At 41.9% G+C, this 20,078-nt stretch overlaps 1 protein-coding gene and 1 long non-coding RNA gene across 5 annotated transcripts in view; one reads left to right on the top strand and one right to left on the bottom strand.

The window, feature by feature from the left end:
• LOC109277025 (uncharacterized) overlaps positions 1–4,511 on the bottom strand; it is a 125,426-nt gene extending 120,915 nt beyond the window's left edge. Inside the window, exon 1 of the long non-coding RNA XR_008418909.1 lies at positions 3,024–4,511. This is a non-coding gene — a long non-coding RNA (uncharacterized LOC109277025). The remainder of the gene's footprint in view (positions 1–3,023) is intronic.
• A 491-nt stretch (positions 4,512–5,002) lies between these two features.
• On the top strand, positions 5,003–17,128 carry KCNJ2 (potassium inwardly rectifying channel subfamily J member 2). Of its 4 annotated transcripts, none has more exons than XM_019466396.2 (3): positions 5,003–5,744; positions 5,880–5,978; positions 11,849–17,128. In XM_019466396.2, the coding sequence occupies exon 3, from the start codon at positions 12,064–12,066 to the stop codon at positions 13,345–13,347; it is 1,284 nt and encodes a 427-aa protein (XP_019321941.1). In that variant the 5' UTR covers positions 5,003–5,744; positions 5,880–5,978; positions 11,849–12,063; the 3' UTR covers positions 13,348–17,128. The 4 variants fall into 4 exon arrangements, with proteins under 4 accessions (XP_019321941.1, XP_053749375.1, XP_019321944.1 ...); XM_053893400.1 differs by adding an exon at positions 9,194–9,279 and having other exon boundaries at positions 5,003–5,978; XM_019466399.2 differs by lacking the exons at positions 5,003–5,744; positions 5,880–5,978 and adding exons at positions 6,626–6,814; positions 9,194–9,279.
• The last annotated feature ends 2,950 nt before the right edge of the window (positions 17,129–20,078 follow it).

Raw genomic sequence — 20,078 nt, 5'->3', positions numbered from 1 at the left:
ATAATGCAGAACATCCCTGACATTCAACATATTCAGGATTTGCCTTGAAAGAGTTGCAATTAAAAAAACAAACAAACAAACAAACAAACAAAAAAACGTTTCAAGAGATCATACCCTTTGACCTAGTCATTCCACATTTGGAAACCTAACAAAAGATGAAGATAAACAATCTATGTGAGAAGTTAATGCATCGTTACACGAGTATAAAACAAAAATGAAAATGAATACAAAGGTATAAGAATAGGTGATGGCTCATTAAAGTATGATTCGCACATATTACGGACATGAAATACATGTAAACATTAAAATATATGCTTTCCAGTGAATTTTCATCACATGACAAAGAAGTATAAAAAGTAAGAAACTCATGTATCAAAAAGCATGACACAATTGATCTTAAAATTATAAAAATATAAAGATACAAAAATGGAAAAAAGGAAAAAGGGGAAGATATATACCAAAGTATTCATAATGGTGAGAATATGGATTTAACTTTTTTTTAATGTTTATTCATTTTTGAGAGAGAGTGTCAGAGCATGAGTGGGGGAGGGGCAGAGAGAGAGGGAGACACAGAATCCGAAGCAGGACAGCTGTCAGTACAGAGCCCGACGCGGGGCTTGAACTCAGGAGGTGTGAGATCATGACCTAAGCCGAAGTTGGATGCTTAACCAACTGAGCCACCCAGGTGCCCTGAGAATATGGATTTATTTTTCATGTTTTCCTTCATTCTTCTATATTTTTAATGCTTCTCTGGTACATTTTCCACAATTTCTTTGACAGTTAAAAAAAAAAACACCAAAAAACACACTCATATACACTCATACACTTGAGAACCCCACACGCACAAACTGTTAAAGCCTATATCCCCAAATCTAGACGTTCTGGTATATACCCTTTCTTTCAGAAGTAACACTGCAGTATCATTGGCTTTACTCAAACTGTGTTTTGTGTTTTCTTTATAGCTTGTGGCACATTCTTTAAATGTCTATAATCGTGACTAACTTTGGTTGTCTGAAATTGTTTTTTGTTGTTGTTAGTTCTGGAAAAAGCCAAGGTGCAGGCATCTTATGGCCGGGTTCCTTGATCTAAGAAGCTGCCATCCGATGGCAGGGCTCCCTGATCTAAGGAGCTGCCGTCCGTGTTAACAGAGAATGAACTGAGGCTTTAGGTTCATTACCTTTAAGGGAGCTGATGTGTCACAGACAACACAGATACAGTGGTCATCGTAATGACTGTACTAAGAGCCTGTGTAATGTAGGGTCTGGCCTGAGGATGAGGATATGGTATTTTCAGAGTGTAACTGTCTCACCCACATGAAATACATTAAGTCGTCCAGAGCATGACAGAAGAGAGTAATTTACTAAATAATAATTCAGCTGCACTGGAAGTGTGAATTAAAAAAAAAAAAATTCCCACTTAGTACTGCTGGTTTAAAAATATTTGGTGGAAAATAAAGATCATATTAATGGAAACAGTAAGCACTCAAATGATTTCTCAATAAATGACTGTATGGTTTTATTGTACCTATATGTATAAACATGTGCATATTTGCAGACACAAAGGTACCTCCCTTACCCGGAGGTCTTCCTCGACTCTTCATTACACAGTAAATACGGGACTAAAGCATTTAAACACTCTGAGAGGCTAAAATAGATGTCATAAATCCATATCCTGAAGCTTTTTTACCCAAAAAGGAAACTGACCAAAACAAGGTAACTCCAAGTTTGGGATCTGCTCATACTATTTCAAAAATATATATCTACTTTAAGCCTTTTAGAATATGTTTGTTTTCACTTTGCATATATTTCTAAGCAACCCTGGTTATATAAGTTCTCAGTACCGTGCACATTAGAATCAACAAATTAGATAGAGCATGATGGCAGCCTGATGTATTTGACAGAAGAAAAAATGAGAAGTGAAGGCTGTCCTTGGTGGAAAAGAGGGGAAAGAAAAAAACAAGCAGAAGACTTAAATAAGCTTAGTCTAGAGTCATTTAATGTAGATGACATTGCTCTTACTGTACCCCGATTGTCCCCCTCTGTTGCAGGTAAAAATGAAATTGCTTATGTTTATTATAATGATACTGAATCATTATTCAAAAGTCGTAGTATACTCAAAAATACTGCATTCCATCTATCAACTGACATTTATTGAAACTGACTTATTTCCTTGGCCACGTGCAAAGCAATGAGGATATAAAGACAAAAAAGACATGAGAGTGGATTTTGAAAAGCTCTTAGGTGGAAAAATATAGGGACAACTATTTGGAATAGCAGGAGAGGAACAAAATATGCTACACTAGAAATGTTTATAGTGGGACAGGAGCAGTCAAAGGCTTACAGTATATCAGAGAAAATAGTTCCCACCACAAACAAATTTCAATTAATTAGAAAAGCCATTATGCGATACACTGCATTCCCAGGGATGCCAGGAAAAAAAGGCATCCTCACCGTGCGTTACAGTGGTAACAAATGGCAAATAAGGCTTGTGGAATAAATCCCACTGCTTTAGAAGAAACAGTGTCTGTGTAGGCAGAGACATGTAGCATTCTTAGAAGCAGCTTATAATTTATACATAGGATTGCATGTCTATGGACAGATCTGGGAGCCAACCAGTCGTTTTAGGACATAAACTGAATGAAAAGACAATCCTATCGTCTAGTAGGCTCTTAGCATCCTTAACACAACTCTCCATGGTAGTATATCATACATACTAAGTCTTCGATCCTGAACTTCCCCATAAATTCCAATTGATTCCACAGAAACTCTTCAGAATTTTTTTTTCTTGCATGATCTATTTTACCACTTCAACCATAGGCTGCCTTATCCTGTCATTGGGCCATTTGATTTTGCTTGTGCATGGTTTGTCTTCTAATGAGAGACTCTCATTGTGAATTCCCAGAGGGAAGAAACTGTCCCTCCCAGGGCTCTTAAGTCTCCCCTACCACTCTGCATATAGCTAAAATACAAAGTATATACTCAACAAATACATTTAGTGAACTTAATATGAACATTAACTCTTACCAATATGTAATCGAAATTGCCAAAGCTGTTTTCCCATAGATAAGATTACATTTGGTGCCTTAAAACACAATTTCTGGGAGCACCTGGGTGGCTCAGTCAGTTAAGCATCTGACACTTTAAAAAAAAAATTAACGTTTATTTTTGAGAGACAGAGAGCAAGCAGGGGAGGGACAGAGAGACAGGGAGACACAGAATCGGAAGCAGGTTCCAAGCTCTGAGCTGTCAGCACAGAGCCCGACACAGGGCTTGAACTCATGAACTGTGAGATCATGACCTGAGCCGAAGTCAGATGCTTAACCAACTGAGCTACCCAGGTGCCCCATCATCTAACTCTTGATCTTGGCTCCAGTCAAGTTCGTGAGTTCGAGCCCCATGTTTCGTCCTAAGCTGACAGCACAGAGCCTGCTTGGGATTCTCTCTCTGCCCCTCTCCAGCTCTCATACAGCACTCTCTCTCTCTCTCTCAAAATAAATAAATAAACGTTAAAAAAATACCATTGCCAATGGCTTGTCCTCATTGCAGGAGATTGCAAACTCATCTGGTCTACGCTTTAAGTTCACCTGACATTTATTTATTATTTCTTGCTATCAATTATTACTTTGAAGATTACTAAGGGGTTCTCGACACACAGTGGATGCAAATGAAAGGAGTTTTTCACTTCTCATCATTGTAAAATTGGACTGAATACCTGGTTAACAGAAGTCTGAAAATATATCTAATTGCTAGAGATATTTATATAAGTGCAAAGGAAAGATCTGTGTTCCTAGCGGAACAATCCCTTCTGCGTCACACAACCCTTCATAATCTAACTGCAGATCTGGATTGTGACTAATATTTGGCTCTAATATTATAGGTGGTTACTGTGGAGGGAATCAGTAAGGGCATAACTGTCATTTCCTTGGAAAAATTTAATCCACAGATGGATCCCAACACCCAACTGCATTGGTGTCCAAAACTAATGGGGATTTTTGCTAAATAAGGACTGATTCAGCCAAAAAAAGATACACTCTGACTAGAGAAATCTGTACCATGCATCACTCCAAAAAGTCCTGAAAGCTTTGGAACACTAGAATTTTCCTAATAGGGGCATAGTGACAAGTCACTTATTAATTAAAATGCACACTTAATTTTTTTTCCCTTTATAACACAAAGCAGTGGGGTTAGTGCCCTCATGCATTTACAAAGTGGCATTTACTTACAAAATTTAATCCTTCATGTTTCCTTATTTAGCTAAATAATTAAGGTAAAACCTCTATTTAGGCTGGGAATCTGCGTATTACAAGAATCAATTTTTCTTTAACTTCAAGAAATAAGCCTGGCTGCATATCAGCCCATGGTGGGTAAGAGTGATGCTGATGAGAAAGATTAAGGTACGTCTATTTATTTTCCCCCTCCATGACAAAATTTACACAACAACCATAATCTTATAACTTCGTGTTCATTTCTTTAAAGATTCTTCTATTATATGAAACTATCTTGGCCTATGATTATATTCAGTTTATTCAGTTAGAGTATTAAAATAAAACAATTTCAATCCACATGCCAGGAAAATGGCACCCCTTTCTGGGTGACTGACTTTCAAAAAGAGCTCATTACCTAGAAATAAAAATGCTGCCTCTCCGAATTCACATGGGCTGGAAAATTCTTAGCTATCTACAGATGCACAGACTGAATCATAATAAAGGACATACACATAAATGATTAATTTCCTCTTTCCCTTTAGTCTTAATTGTTTTAAGGGGTTGATTGGACCTCTCCCAACTGTTTCTTAGAAGAAATCCATGAAGAAACATATTTCAGAAGCAGCTTATTGTGGTGGGGTGAGATGTCAGTCATTGTCCTTCCTCTGGCTACACAGAGTTAGCTTGTCTATCTCCACGTTTTTAGCTTTGGGCTGCAGCCTGGGTTTCTACACATCCATCTATTTGGCAGAGTTAATGCAAGCTGTTCCAAAGTAATACATTACTTAATAAATATTAAAGTGGACACACACACCCCTACCGCCACCCACCCCACCCCCACCCCGGGTGAAGTATTACTCCCGCATACAAGGCAAGACGGTCACAGGGTTTGGAGTACTGTACAATCTCAGCAAGTGGGACGGAACGGCAAGACGTTTGGCTCTCAGCGCAGGCAGATACGCCGCACGCACAACTTATTTCACACTCTTAATTTCAGTCTCTCGCTCAGCGCCAGGACAGGCGGCACCCTTGCTAAAGCAGGGTTAAGTACGCATCTGCAAAACCTAGCATATTTCACCAGCACCTCCTAGGGGCCAAGTGAGGGAATGAGGCTAGGAGGTGGGTACCGGCGCAGACCCTTTCCTTGAATTGTCAAGTTTCACCTCCCCTACGCACACAAATCCACCAGTCCGTGCCGCCCTGAATACGACGAGCTAGACTGTGCAAGTAGTTTGGCGACTCTAGGAGGCCTTTTAGAGGTTTCAACCAACTGCACGAAGGACGCATTTGGTCGCTTGAGGAAATAAACATTACACACACACACAGGAATTTCAAACTCCGTGTAAGGAAGACTCCTAAATATACTGTGTCCTTTAAGAGCAAAGCTTCGTTAGGACGCCCAAGTAATCAGAGTTACATGCACTTACTCAATTGACACACACACAGAGACACACACACACCGACAGCCAGACACACGTACACACGGACTAAGCTGTAAAGCCGCAGGATCCAGACGCGGTTAACACTGAAGTTGACATAGGTTTTTAAAGGGTCTACATGCTCTTGCCTGGTTGCTGGGAATGAGGGCTGGGAGGCGCTGATGCGAGGGCAGAGCTGAGTGTCTGTAGGAGTTGCTGTTCCAGAGAATTCATTACTCTAATTGCTCTGATTTTAGATCAGTAGAGCGTGCCGGGCGGCGGTGGAGAAAGAGACTGAGGGCGGACAATGCGAGAGGGAACGAGTCGTTCACCCTGCAGAGAAGTCTAGGCGCTTTGTAAGTAATTCACGAACAGCCGGGAGCAGAAAGAGCCAAGCGGCTCTGCAGTTGCAAAAGTTGTGCGCGTCTAAAATCCAGCCGGGTTCTGCGCGCCGTCCCGGTCCCTTTCCCCCATTGCATTCGCGGCTCCTCCGCCGGGGAATTCGGGGGGCGTGGGGCCGTAGGTGGGAGCAAGGGGACAGGGAGGTGCGCCTGGGCTGCAACGCAATGCAATCCTCCCCGCCTGCAAACGGTTCGCCCGGCCCTGGCACCTCGCGGGCCCCTCGAGGAGGACGCACACGGCACGGCAGCCACCGAGCAGAGGAAAAGGGAAGTGTGGGGCTCGGAGACGGCTAAGGAAGCTCATCCCAAGGCCAGGCTGCAATTAGGCGGCCGCAAAAGCCCGGCCGCGGAGCTGCCCACCTGCTGCTGTCCCAGCTGGGGCGCAACTTCCTCCTCCCCCGGCCGGGGCCGGACTCCCCGACCCGGCTCGGAGGGCGGAGGGGGAGGAAGCGGCGGCAGGTTCTCCTCGCTGGCAGCGCCGCGGGTCGCGGGTGTAGCATCCTCCCCTCCCTGCCGCGATTCCCGGGGCCGGCCGTGCGGCCAGGCGCGCCGCGATTGGCCGGCAGAGGCCGGAGGGCGGAGCCAGGCGGGCCGGTATCTCAAAAGAGCCCAGGCTATTGCAGAGCGCACTAGAGCCCTGGCCAGCGCACAGTCTCACTCGGCGCCGGCAAGCTGGGTCTTGGGGATTCTGGTTTGCTTTGGCTCACTCGCTTTTACAAACTACTGGATCTTACATGCCTCTGTACCCCCCACTTCCACTCCATGTCCCCATGCTCCTGCGCCAGCAACAGGTAAGGGCTGCTGTGTGTTTTCTTCCCTCCTTGTCTCCCGCTGCCTGTGTGTCCGGGGGAGTGGACTCGGGCCGCCGTCGCCGACCCTACCCTGCCCCGCTGCTCCAGAGGTGCCCAGCTGTCACGCTGCTGTAGCGCTTACCCACGCTGCGGAGTCCCAGATCATGCCTATGGAGTTTGTGTGCGCACCAGAACATCCCCAGAGCTAAAAATACTGAGACATGCTTGGAACAGTTGAGCAATAGAAACAGATTTCTCTGCAGCATCTGTGTGTGCTCATAACTTCCAATGCACCAGCTGTAGCGAGATACTGAGTTTGGAGACATGGGCCAGGGAGCCTGTGTTCGATTCTCGCTCTAAGGGAAAAAAAAAAAAAAAAAAAAAAGGCGGGGGGTGGGGAGTGCTTCTAGAACACTGGTCTCAAACCTTGGCAAACTTGGGACTCAGCAGTAGTCTTGAGCCTTGGCGGTTTGTTTTTGTTTTTGTTTTTGTTTTTTTCCCTTTGTCATTGCTTCAAGTGTAGCGTCGAGTTCCAAACAGAGCGAGCGTCTCTCAAAGTTGCTTTGCTGGGGAAAGAGAGCGCAAGCCCGCGTTGGATTTGAGCCCGAAGACAGCAAAACTTTCACATCATATGTCACTCTGTCCTAAGCAACGTATTATTCTTAGTAATAATAGTGTTAATACCTAAGTTGAAGACAGGGTGATTTCAGGAAAGCACAGTGGTCAAAATGACTCGATTCTGCAAAAGGATTGCATCATAACATAGACTTGTCATGACAGTTGAAAAAAAAAAAAATCGAGATAGGAAAAGGGCAGTTTAATGTCTGTGTCTGGATAAGCCTACCAGTAGGATGGTAACTAGGATACCGCTGTGAATCCTGGGGATTTTCATAAGCTCAGAATTTACCTGTTAGGAAACAAGGCATTGAAAACGTGTTTTAGGTATGAAAGAATGCATATTGACTTTTACCACTTACTTTCTTTTCACATTAATAATCAAAAGGCTGTCAGATTTCCTCTCACTAACCACTGCCCTGTGTCTGCTATATATTACCTGTACACTTATTAGCTTTTTCTCAGCTCCCCTCCTCCCCCACCCCTGAGTGGTTAATTTATATTTGCCAATATCTGAAAAGTCTCCAGGCTCAGGAGTAAGAGCTATTACTTCCAGGATGGTGAGAGGGGTCAACGTTGGGGTCAAGGTCATTTAACTTTGCTTTAACCCCTCCCCCTCAGGTTTTGGTGGCACTTTCTTTAATGTTATTGGCATCCATAGGAATATTTGCTCTAAACGCTTGTGAATTTGACTTTTTTTTTTTTTTTTTTTTTTTAAGGACACACAGTATTTCTGCTACCTTTAGATGCTCCAGCTGTAGAATCTCTGGTTAGCTGTAGAGTCCTTGAATAACTTTTCCGTAGCATGAAAGATGGGCCACATTTTTACCTGAACTGACAGACTGTTGCAGGTTTTATCTCACCAAATGTGTATATTTCTCAGCATTTGCAAATGCTGAATGATGCTACGTGCATTGCCGAGCATAAAGGGTAGAGTGCTCACATAGATAAATGCATATCCCTCTGCCCTTCCCCTACTTCCCCTCCCCCTCCCTTCTGTTTACTGAGCTTCCAAGAGGCTGCTTTGCCAGCAGTTGTGCTCACATAGCAACATGTGCCCTGAGCACACTCAGGCTGGTCTATATGGCGTCAGCTGGGGAATAACTGCTCTAAACACTCATTAGCAGACCTTTCTTTCAGCCCAGCACACTTTCTTTACCTATCCTTATTTCCTGTCCTTAGTTAGAAACTTTCTTGTCCACTGTTCACCGGGACCTTATTATGGGACACATTTATTCTTCATAATTATATTTTTCCTGTTTTTTATAACCCATCTTGGAAGTATTTCCCATATGGTAAAAACGATTCAGATTCACTCATTTATACAGTGTTATCTCCTTGACCTTGAATTTATCTGTAGTGCTCTCTCTCTTTAACATCTACCTAAGATTGAAACGGCTGAACTATTTTTTTCCATTGCTTATGCTTAATTTTGGCTCAGCCTATAAATAGTCTTAACATGAACACCACCACATGTAGCCTTTCAATTTCCCAGAAATACTTTCTACCTCATTGGTTATAGCCTGGGTAAAATGATTATTTGTATCTATTAAATTTACATCAGGGCCTGAAATATTTTGGCTCAGAGGGGAATTTACACATCAAATCAGCTATGGATTCTCCTGAGTCTTACCCCTCAAGGAGTCACATCACTTAGTGATCTCCTCTACTCTTGATTGAATGTTTCTCACACAATAATTTTGAACGTATGTCTACAATAAAGTTGCACGAAAGCCCTGTTCCTAATGAAAGTTTTTTTTCTAGACACTCATGAATCGGTGATTTTCAGTGAGAGAAAAGCAGGCAAGGAAGTTTTCTGCTTGCGTAAAGTCAGTTGGGCATGTGAGTAGGTCAGTAAAAAGGACATTCATCACAATGAAATATTAAGACAATCACCCTAGCAAACTGTGGCAGGTTTAGAGTTTTGCTCTGTGATCAGTTTCCCAAAACTCTGAATATACATAATGTGTGTAGACACATATACACCCAGAAATCTGTTTTGGAGCATATCTATTCGAAGTGACAAAATCTTCCATTTTGCCAAAAAACAAAAAACAAAACAAAACAAAACAAACCATCTTTTTTCTCCTTTGCAGGCAGAAGGGTAAAATTTCTAAATGATGCTCTGCATGTGGAACAAATTCTGTCATTAACAGTGGAAATAAGACAATAATAGTCGCTCAATGCAGGCTGTTTTCAAGTTCTAAATGCAGAAAGCTATCCGTAGGAAGCTGGTATTGTGTTTTGTGGAATTCGAACTAATGTCCCGGGGTCAGGATTTTTGGAAGATCGTAATTCAGTCTTTAGATTTCATATGGTTGTTATGCTTTAATCTGGAAAGAGTGAAGAAATAAGTCAGAAGAAATTTGAAACTGTCTACTCGTGGTCCCTAATGGTAACTCAGATGGAAGGCTTGTTTTGAATCATGAAAAGGGAATTTCTTGCTGTCAACTTATAATATAAGATTCTGAAGTCATTCAGAGCTCAAGGATACAAGCACTATTTAAGTGAGCTTTCTCCCCATCCCCCTTTTTTGGAAAGTACACCTGTATCTGCCGCTATATTATTATCCCTATCTGGGTTTGTGTAGAAATCCTTGGCAATTTCACATGAGCCCAGTAATCTGACATCACTGTTAAAACAATTCTTTCCATGTCCAGGACCTAGAACCCTGAGGAACAGGAGGCTTGTTCCTTTTGTCCAAGTACAAACTTCGTAGGGAAGCAGACAAAACATTGAAGCAGGTGGAAGACTGGGAAGGCACAGTAACTTCTTTTTATAAAGTAATTCAAAGGCACTTTCAAATCGGGCATCATTTAGGTATCAAAAGCTGCCAAAATGTAACACACATTGCAATTTTCACAGATGACTAATCTCAGGAAAAATGTGTTGGGGCACATTCTTGCATAATAACTTGGATAAGGAGGGAGAAGCGAAAAGCCTGTAACGAGGCATTTTCAAAGACAATACACCTTGCCTCTCTTTAGGGGGGTGTACCAAAACAAGATACATGAACGGCTTTATTTTTTTTTTGCAGTTGGCTTGGCTGAGATTGGTTCTGTTAACCACTTAATCTTAATGTGGTTTGGAGGGGGGAAAGAAAAAGTGGAGTCCTCATGATCAGGGCTTCAGCAAATTTCTGCTCCTTGCCATCTGGTTTTCATTGTCCCCCTTTATTGCAGGAGATCGATTGGGTTGTTTGACAAGTGGAGGATCGCTTTTGGGTTTTATATGCCATATTAGTTTTGTTAATTTCTATTTGGCGAAGAAAACATGTTAGACTTTATCTTACACTTCTGTTTGTTTGTTGGTCAAGGAAAAAAATAGTTTTCTTTGGAGTGAAGATGGGAAGTTAAATAGATAGTTTTTACCTAGGTTAGGATAAGGCAAGAGGAAAAAACTGAAAAACTACTATTTGTTCACATTAGGTAAAGGTGAGTGCCTTCTCCATGGGAACATATAGCAAACAAGAGCGCTCGAAGTGAAAGTAAACTGACAATTATGCTCCACTCCTACAAAGTTGTCTCTGTTTGGGAAGACCCAGAATTGGACCCACATGAAATGAGTTCCTGCCTTATCTCAATTCGCTAAAGACCTGGTCCTTTGGCACAAAGGTGCTTACTTCCTAGCCTGTCATTACACATGGCAGTCCCATCTCCAGAGAATTTCAGGACTCATTGCTAGGCAACAGACTCGCTCTTTATCCCCCAGAGCAAACCTACGCCTTCAAGTCAGAATCACTTGCACTAACAGAGATGTTATCAGGCATTTCTGCAAAGTGGCTGCTTGCAGCGTGTGAAGTGATGCAGCAAGCCCAAACAGTCTCCAGAAATTGGGACCGATTTCAGATCATCATAAGGGCTGTCTACTCAGTTTTATCATTTAAACAAAATAGTCTGTGCCTTCTGCTTTCCACCGTGTCATCAAGGGCTCCCATATTCTCCCATAATGCGCCTGCAACTCAAATTAATATTAATGTTCTGCATTTATATGAAATGTTCTCTAGACATTTTGAGTTCCCAAAACCTGGCGACAAACTTTGGGCTTAGCAAACCTTTCTCCTGCTTAATAACTCGGGACCCTAGCATGTAGAGAAGGCAAGAGAGAGAACAAGAGAGGTTATCTGTAAAATAGAATCTCCTAGCTTGCTGGAAAAAAAATAGGGAGAAAAGGACCTGAAATGTTGGTTGAAAGGCTGTTCCAAACAACTAAGTCTTCTATGTTTATTGACTTTGTTTATATAATACAGATATTTTCCAGGGTACGAAGAAATGAAAACTCGTTATTCAATGCAGAGTGTATTTCTCTATATCTGACCGTATCCTGCTAGGACATGTTGCCTTAGGGAGTAGAACCCTTCGATAATGACTTGTTTTCTAATGAATAATGTCTTTTGTCTGTCTGTTTGGTTTTTTTCAGGACATGTACCCTGGATGTCAGCTGAGTTACTAAGGTAGTGCTGCATGTCAGTAGACAGACCTTGGTAGAACCTCAAGGCTCCCGGACACCCCCATCTCTCCTTATTTTTTTGTGTGTGCGTCCTCACTGAACATTCAAAACTGTTTCTCCAAAGGGTTTTGCAAAAACTCAGACTGTTTTCCAAAGCAGAAGCACTGGAGTCCACAGCAGAAGCGATGGGCAGTGTGCGAACCAACCGCTACAGCATTGTCTCTTCGGAAGAAGACGGGATGAAGTTGGCCACCATGGCGGTTGCAAATGGCTTTGGGAATGGGAAGAGTAAAGTCCACACTCGACAACAGTGCAGGAGCCGCTTTGTGAAGAAAGACGGCCACTGTAATGTTCAGTTCATCAATGTGGGTGAGAAGGGACAACGGTACCTTGCAGATATCTTTACCACATGTGTGGACATTCGCTGGAGATGGATGCTGGTTATCTTCTGTCTGGCTTTCGTTCTCTCGTGGCTGTTTTTTGGCTGCGTGTTTTGGTTGATAGCTTTGCTCCATGGGGACCTGGATGCATCTAAAGAGAGCAAAGCTTGTGTGTCGGAGGTCAACAGCTTCACAGCTGCCTTCCTCTTCTCCATCGAGACCCAGACAACCATCGGCTATGGCTTCAGGTGTGTCACGGACGAATGCCCAATTGCGGTGTTTATGGTGGTGTTCCAGTCCATTGTGGGCTGCATCATCGATGCGTTTATCATTGGCGCAGTCATGGCAAAGATGGCAAAGCCAAAGAAGAGAAACGAGACTCTTGTCTTCAGTCACAATGCCGTGATCGCCATGAGAGACGGCAAACTGTGTTTGATGTGGCGGGTGGGCAATCTTCGGAAAAGCCATTTGGTGGAAGCTCACGTGAGAGCACAGCTGCTCAAATCCAGAATCACTTCTGAAGGGGAGTACATCCCCCTGGATCAAATAGATATCAACGTTGGGTTTGACAGTGGAATTGATCGTATATTTCTGGTGTCCCCCATCACTATAGTCCATGAAATAGATGAAGATAGTCCTTTGTATGATTTGAGTAAACAGGACATTGACAATGCAGACTTTGAAATTGTTGTGATACTGGAAGGCATGGTGGAAGCCACAGCCATGACAACACAGTGCCGTAGCTCATATCTGGCCAATGAAATCCTTTGGGGCCACCGCTATGAGCCTGTACTCTTTGAAGAGAAGCACTATTACAAAGTGGACTACTCAAGGTTCCACAAGACTTATGAAGTGCCCAACACTCCCCTTTGTAGTGCCAGAGACTTAGCAGAAAAGAAATATATCCTCTCAAATGCTAATTCATTTTGCTATGAAAACGAAGTTGCCCTCACAAGCAAAGAGGAAGATGACAGTGAAAACGGAGTCCCGGAAAGCACTAGTACAGACACACCCCCTGACATAGACCTTCACAACCAGGCAAGTGTACCTCTAGAGCCCAGGCCCTTACGGCGAGAGTCGGAGATATGACTGCTTCCTTCTCTGGAATATTTAAACTACAGTCTGTTGGTCAAAGGCCCAAAACAGTTATTCAGACGACGGTACTGGTGAAGAGGTGGGTCAAGGCAAGTGGCCACAAGGGACTGAGGCTAGTACAATGGTTTCAGAGAAAGACTGTAAGCTCGGAGATGAACATAAAGCACTCAACATGCCTCCCCCTCCCCACCCCTCCCCCCCCCACCCCCGTGACCCAATGGCACATACATGTTGTAGAATAAGTTATGGGGTCTTTATGTATTGTTTTGTGTTTTTACAAAACTTGAACTTGCAGGCAAGCCTTGGTTGGGTATTTGACTAATCCAGAATGCTTCTCTTTAGGGAACAAGAATGTTTTTAATGGCATAACAAAGGCAAGACTCTGCCTTAATTTTTGAAAAGCTGCTAACTACATGAACACAAATTGTATTTTTGTTGTTGTGTAGTTTTTCTTTCGTGTAATTTAAAAGTCAGTGTTGAACTTTGTTGAAAGCTCATGATATGTGCTTCAAAGTGGCAAGTGTTTGCCAAGAGCTGCCAAAACGAGAGCCTGATTTTTTTGAGGCCAGTAATTTGTTTGCTAGAATTGATTTTCTCTCTCTCTCTTCCTCTCTCTCTCTCTCTCTCTCTCTCTCTCTCTCTTTGGTTACATAAGGGCATTATGTAACACTAGCCAAATGGTAGCCTCTGGGTTTGTTTGTTTTGTTTTTTTTTTTCTTCCATGATGTTAATGGGTTATCTCAAATTTTAAGTTAGACTACCTAAAATAAATACCAAAGATAATGCACATTTTTGCACAGTGGAGCTTATACAAAAAGGGATAAAAAGCCCCGTGGCTGCCTTGAAATCAAGAGACAGTAACTTTGAACCTCAGCAAGACCTTGAACTGCCCTTTCCTTTTTCACCTTACTCAGAAAATAGAACATCATCCACACAGAGTCTAGTAAGTGTAGTGCTTTTTCAGTTTTGTTCTTTCATGCGACTTGTGTGTGATAGGAGAAAGAAGAAAGGGGAAGTAAAATTCACACATACACAATATTAAATATCTTTTCTTTCCTGCGAGGTAGGGCTGGCCAGGCTAATGCATAAGGTGCGAGATGGCGAAGTGCTCTTAGATTTTTCTGGGTTTCCCCTTTTTTGCACATTCCAAAATGTATTCCTAGGTTGGAGTTCGTTGGCATCCTCAAGGCTGAGCCATCCAACATGAAAGATAAATAAGGTTAAACCCTTGTGGCTGAATTCGTTGCCCCAACTGTCAGGACACTTCCAGCTTGACTTTGCCTTTGAGAAGATGCCACAGCTGACCTCTAGGCTGGTTCTTCCGATCGGTCTGTGTGGAGCAAGTCCCCTCGTGTCTGGGAAGCTGCAGATGCCAAAGGGGGAGCCAGCGAGATGTGGACCAGCCACTTCTGACTCAAGTATTCAGGAGGGAGAGGAGAGTTACTTTCTTTTTAGTGGTAGAGGGTAGGAATGAAAATATCGCAGTATTTTAGGGTCAACAAGAGCCATAGAAAATGTAAGGCGGCCACAAGTAGAGGAGATAATGAACTCCAAGGTTTACTTCTCCTTTATATATGCACACCTGGGGTTGGATCTGAGCTGATCCTTCTAGCCTGTGGATCCTGAGAGCAGGTTACTAAGGACACATTGTTTTCGAGAAGTCTCTCCTGCCTGGCTGATCGAAACTCTTTTATTCTTTCCCTCTTGCTCTAACTCAATAATGGAACTCTTTTTTTGGCTTAAAGTTCCTTATGTGTGAATTCTGGGGGGGGTGGGGGGTGCTGACTTTTCTTTTTAATTGGAGTCTCAAAATCAACTCTCTTACGGTATTATATCCCTGTATGCCATTAAAAAACAGCTTGTTCTGGAATCCTGTATTTTGTAAATTGATGTGTGTGATAGTCTCTGGTTCTTGAACAGCCATCTCTGAAAGCCGTGCCTGCAATAATATGACAGATTCTGCTGTTCTCAGCCTTCAAAGTCGATGGGTTTGAAAACTGGTGTTCTTTTCACTGAAACCAAGACAGAGATGTCAAGCAAGTGGATGCTATTTTAAATCCAAATGTAAAGGCAGGTTTGGAAAGTTGTTTAGAGAGTTGGAGGAATTGGGGTTGATGGGACAAAACGATTGACAGAAGAGGGAACAATTTGGCTGTTGACAGTGAGTGAATACTGAGGGCTCCAGCTGCTGCTATTTTGATATGTTGCAAAGGAAAATAATCAAACCAAAGAGTATTCGGTGATATGTAAATGAAAGGAAGATGCGATGGAGAATGGGGGTGACCACTGAGAAGGTTCCTCCCAAACACACAGTGCTGCCACTTAAAAACACTTGAGATATTTGAAAGGGGGTGGGTCTGGGGGCAAGGATGAGGGAGGGAAATCTTTCAACTTCTTTCTGAAAAAAAGGAAAAAAAAATCTAACATTTCTGGTGCACAGGTTTGTTTTTGTTTTTGGTTTGTTTTTTTTTTTCTTTTCCAAGAAAATTTTGCAGAAGCTATGTTTTTAAAGTGTACATTTTATAAAGTTTATCAGATATTTTCATATTTAAAGCCAAATGTAAATAGAAGTCTGTAAAGGGAAAAAAATTGCCATAGAAAGTATAATTTCCGTAATTTCTGAGAGCGAGTACCTATATGCTACCGGTTAGCATGGTTTTAGCAAATATTTACCAGCCTTATAAGGTTCGTGTTGCTATGTTCTGTTATTTATTTCAGCATGGACTGTTCATTTGAAAGCTTTTTGTAGTTATTAGTATTTTTAACAATTACAAGCTTTAAATGGCAATTTTTTTTTTTTTTTTTTTTTGTCAAGAGCCAAGACACAGGTAATGCACAACATGTCTTGTTGCATTTTACCTTCAAAACATTTGTCCTTATTGACTGGGTCTCCTTTCCGTAATTAGTGCACATATGTCATTAGAATGAAGACAGAGGAGATTTGCCGTGAATATCTGGGGTCTGTTCCCAGCTAGGTGTTGCTTCTCTATTGCAAGCAAACCCCCGTTGAATTTACTTAGGAATTGCTCCCTTTTAAAGAATTTTTGCTCGTGTCTGGATGGGCATTATATTTTTGGGAGGAGGCATAGATTCCTGGCTATCCTATTTTTTAAATAAAAGATAGACAAAGTGAATTCTATTTTGACTATTGAGAATAGAATAGTTTTCTATCCCTCTAAGAAGTATACTTGAATCAGACATTGTAAGGATGTCGCTATAGCACTGTAGCCATTTCCAAATTCCCGGAGAAAGTCTGTTTTACCTTAAAAAAAACACACACACACACCTATTAATGCGTTATTTTTTTTCTCCTCATTTCCTTTCTTCCCTATAAACTTCCATCCCAAACCTTGATGTCTGTTTGATGCACTCCGTCCCCCCAAATCATGTTACCCTCGCAAATAACAAATGTCAGTTCATGTTTTATAATAAGCCGCTCAGTAAGGGCAAGAAGCTTGTTCTGAGAAGCAGAGTGAGTTCTTTTTCACTCTGGGTCTAATAAATGTTAAGGTGAAAAATAAAAGTGTTCTATAGGCACCTCCCAACTCCTGACTAGAATCTCTTTTTCTAGTTCTGTTGGGTTTCAGCTCTGGGCTCTGGCGAGTTGAACAATCCCGGCCTTTGACAATCGTGATCACTATTATTTTCCCATTTGCCGTCTTTTTGTATCTAAAAGTCTTCCTATTGTACTGCACAAACCATGGATTGTACATATTTTTATATATTATGTCTTATTTTATTATTTCTAAATAAAAAATTAAAAATCGAGGACAAATTCTTGCAAGAGTCTGTGGGCTTCCTGTGTGATTGCTGTAGAATTGCTGAGATCGGAAGCAAATGTTTCCAAACAATAGGACATAAATCCTGACCTTTGGGAAGAATAGAGCCATAGAAATTGCCCAAACAGGGAGGTGTGGTGGAGTGGCAGATGAACTTAATCCAAGTTAGAGGAAGTCAAGCTCGTATTTTGTTTTTGGACAGAATGTCGTAGGTAGAGAGAGGATGGAAAACAAAGGAGCAGATAAAACTGACAAATTCATAAGCTTTAGCTTTTGACTCTCTGTTTAATGATGATAGTTACCCTTTATGGAGCCTGAACCATGTGTAGGGTTCTGCCTTCTATGTTATCTCACTGTCCGCCCCCCCCACCCCCAACCCCGGCCGATTAGGATACTATTATTCCTGTATTGTAAATCAGGAGTTGGTAAAATTGTTCTGTAGAGGGCCAGACGGTAAATATTTTGGGCCTTGCAGAACAGAGAATCTGTGTCAACAATGCAACTCGGCTCTTGTAGTGCAAAAGCGATCACAGATAATATGAAAATAAATGATGTGGATGTGTTTCAATAAAACTTGACTAGTGACTGGTGGGCCAGATGTGGCCCATGGCCTGTAATTTACCAACCTTGGTTATAGAGGAAACTGAGGCTGGATTTAAAGCTAATGAATTGCTGAGATGGTATTTGAATTCAGGTTTTAACCGCCTCCCAACTCAGTTTAATCCACTAACCTATATACTGTTTCAGGACACAAAGTTACCAGGGATAGGCAGTCTCAGAGAAAATGCCACTTCTTCCAGCAGATTTGGAATAACTTAACTGTTTCTTCATGATTGGAAATACTGAGGAAATCTGCAGTCTGAAATACGGGTTGCTCCTTAATATTTTTTCTTTAACAAATACTCACAGGGCACTTACCGTGTTTCAAGCATGGTTCTAGATTCTTCGTAAGTATGAAATAATTTAATCCTTACAGCAACTCTATGGAGTAGGCAGTGGTATTATCCTCATTTAAGAAACAAGGAACCAGGCCCAGGGAGGTTGAGTGCCTTGTTCAAGCACACACAGCAAGTAGGTATTAGAGCTGAGATGTAAACTGAGGCCATTGAGCACTGGGCTGTGCGCTTTTTTTTTTTTTTTTTGGTTTTTGTTTTATCACTACTCTATGCTTTTCCATTTGGAGGCATTCTTGGCACAAGTTTCACCATTTAACCCAAGGCCTTTCTGCTTCTTAGTTTCTATGTTCCTAGGTGATGAAAATGCATTCCTTTTCTCCACAAGGGACACATGAGCCCAGGATTTCCACCTCCTTCATAACCTGCTCCTCCATTTCTCATCCAGTTCTTGGAGAGATAGAACAATTCACAAAGGGTAGAGGAACAACAAATTTAAACATTGGTTGTGGGATCTGGGTAAATTTCAAACTTCAGATTAGTTTCCATTAACTAGGAATTGCTCGGTCCTGTCTCCAGGCGAAACCACAAAACTCTGGTACTAACCAAGCTACGGGCACCCTACCACATTATAGACACTGTGCTTTCTTCCCACTCAGGGAGCCAAAGGTGTAACAAGATCCTCTTGGTGACTGGCCTCACTAAGCAAGATATATAATGGTAACTCCAGGCAGCGAGCTGAATGCTATGTGTGCCTCACCTCTACTTAAAAAAAAAAAAAAAATTTTTTTAGTTAAATATATATACCAAAAGAAAAGGCAGAGGTGGGATTTCAGAGTCTTTCTTTCTGCTTAGGTCTTCTTTTCAGTGACAAACGAAACCTCCAAATCCTGGCCTGCTGAAGCAGCAGCTCCCCAGATCCTACTTGCAAAGAAGAAAACAAAGTTCCCTCTAGAAATTTCCATTTTAGAGCTGGCAAAGCAGATTAAGTCAGTCAGATTTGCTTCCCAAATTTAAATAAATACATACGTAAATAAATGAAGGCTAGCTCCATGTACTTTAAGAACCAGCTCCATGATCAGCTTATTTAAAAAAAAAAAAAAAAGACTTTTTCTTTTTCCAAAATAATTCAGCTCAAGGACTCTAGTGACCTGATGATTTGAGCCACTATATGAGGATTATTATAATAACTTTAAAAATTACATAATTACAAGGTAACACCTGTAAGCCATGAGTCAATAATTCTACCACAGTACCTGCTTCTTGAATAGGGTGACCAATTGTCCTGGTTTCCCAGGGCGGGGGATGGGGGTGGCGGACAGAGGGGCTTCCCTGGATGCAGGCATCACAGTGCTAAAACTGGAAACTTTCTGGGCACACTGGGATGAGTCAGTCATCTAGTTTGGAAGCTAGTGGAGTAGGATGCTGGGAAAGGAAAGGAGAGAGCCATTAAGAAGAATGTGGAAGGGGAGGAGTTTAAAATTCAACACAGGATTGTTACTAATAAGAATAATAATGATGAATAATTACACCTAAATGGCTCTCTCCAAATAACTGCAAGTTGTTGCCTTCAGGGCATTCATTGTTTTGGAGGAAGGGCTTTCTAAAAGACTATACAATTCCCTGCTTATTAAAAAAATTGAGATGTATTATTTAATGTTTCCAAGGAAACAGGCTAATAGGTGCTGCTCTGTCTGGCGGGATGTGCTTTTAAATTTTGTCCATTAAATCATCAGCTGCGGTTCTGTCCGTTGCCAGAGTCCCCTCGCATCATTTACGCTTTTGTTTCCCATCCACTGTGTCCAGGACTAAGATAATCCACTGTAAGGACTGTACGACTGAGGTCAGAATGCCCGGCAAACCAGAAAGGTGAGCTGAGACACAAAAGTCTGGCTTGAATAAAGGGATTTTATGATTTCTGTCCTTGTTTTGAGAGACTTTTTTTTTTAATTTCAGGTTTGAGATTATGTTCCAAGAGGTTGAGGCTGTTAAAGGTTTTGACTTCTAGAAAATTCCGTTCAACTTGACCAAACATTTATGGAGGAGTTATTAC

Source organism: Panthera pardus, unplaced genomic scaffold, assembly GCF_024362965.1.
Source record: "Panthera pardus isolate Hobbes unplaced genomic scaffold, ASM2436296v1 HiC_scaffold_3, whole genome shotgun sequence".
Lineage (NCBI taxonomy): Eukaryota > Metazoa > Chordata > Mammalia > Carnivora > Felidae > Panthera > Panthera pardus.
The sequence above is the reverse complement of the archived record's forward strand: the minus strand, read 5'-3'. Positions and strand labels throughout refer to the sequence as shown.

Bases quoted from the DNA above. Each gene is read 5' to 3' on its own strand.
- KCNJ2 (XM_019466396.2), top strand. From the start codon at position 12,064: ATGGGCAGTGTGCGAACCAACCGCTACAGCATTGTCTCTTCGGAAGAA.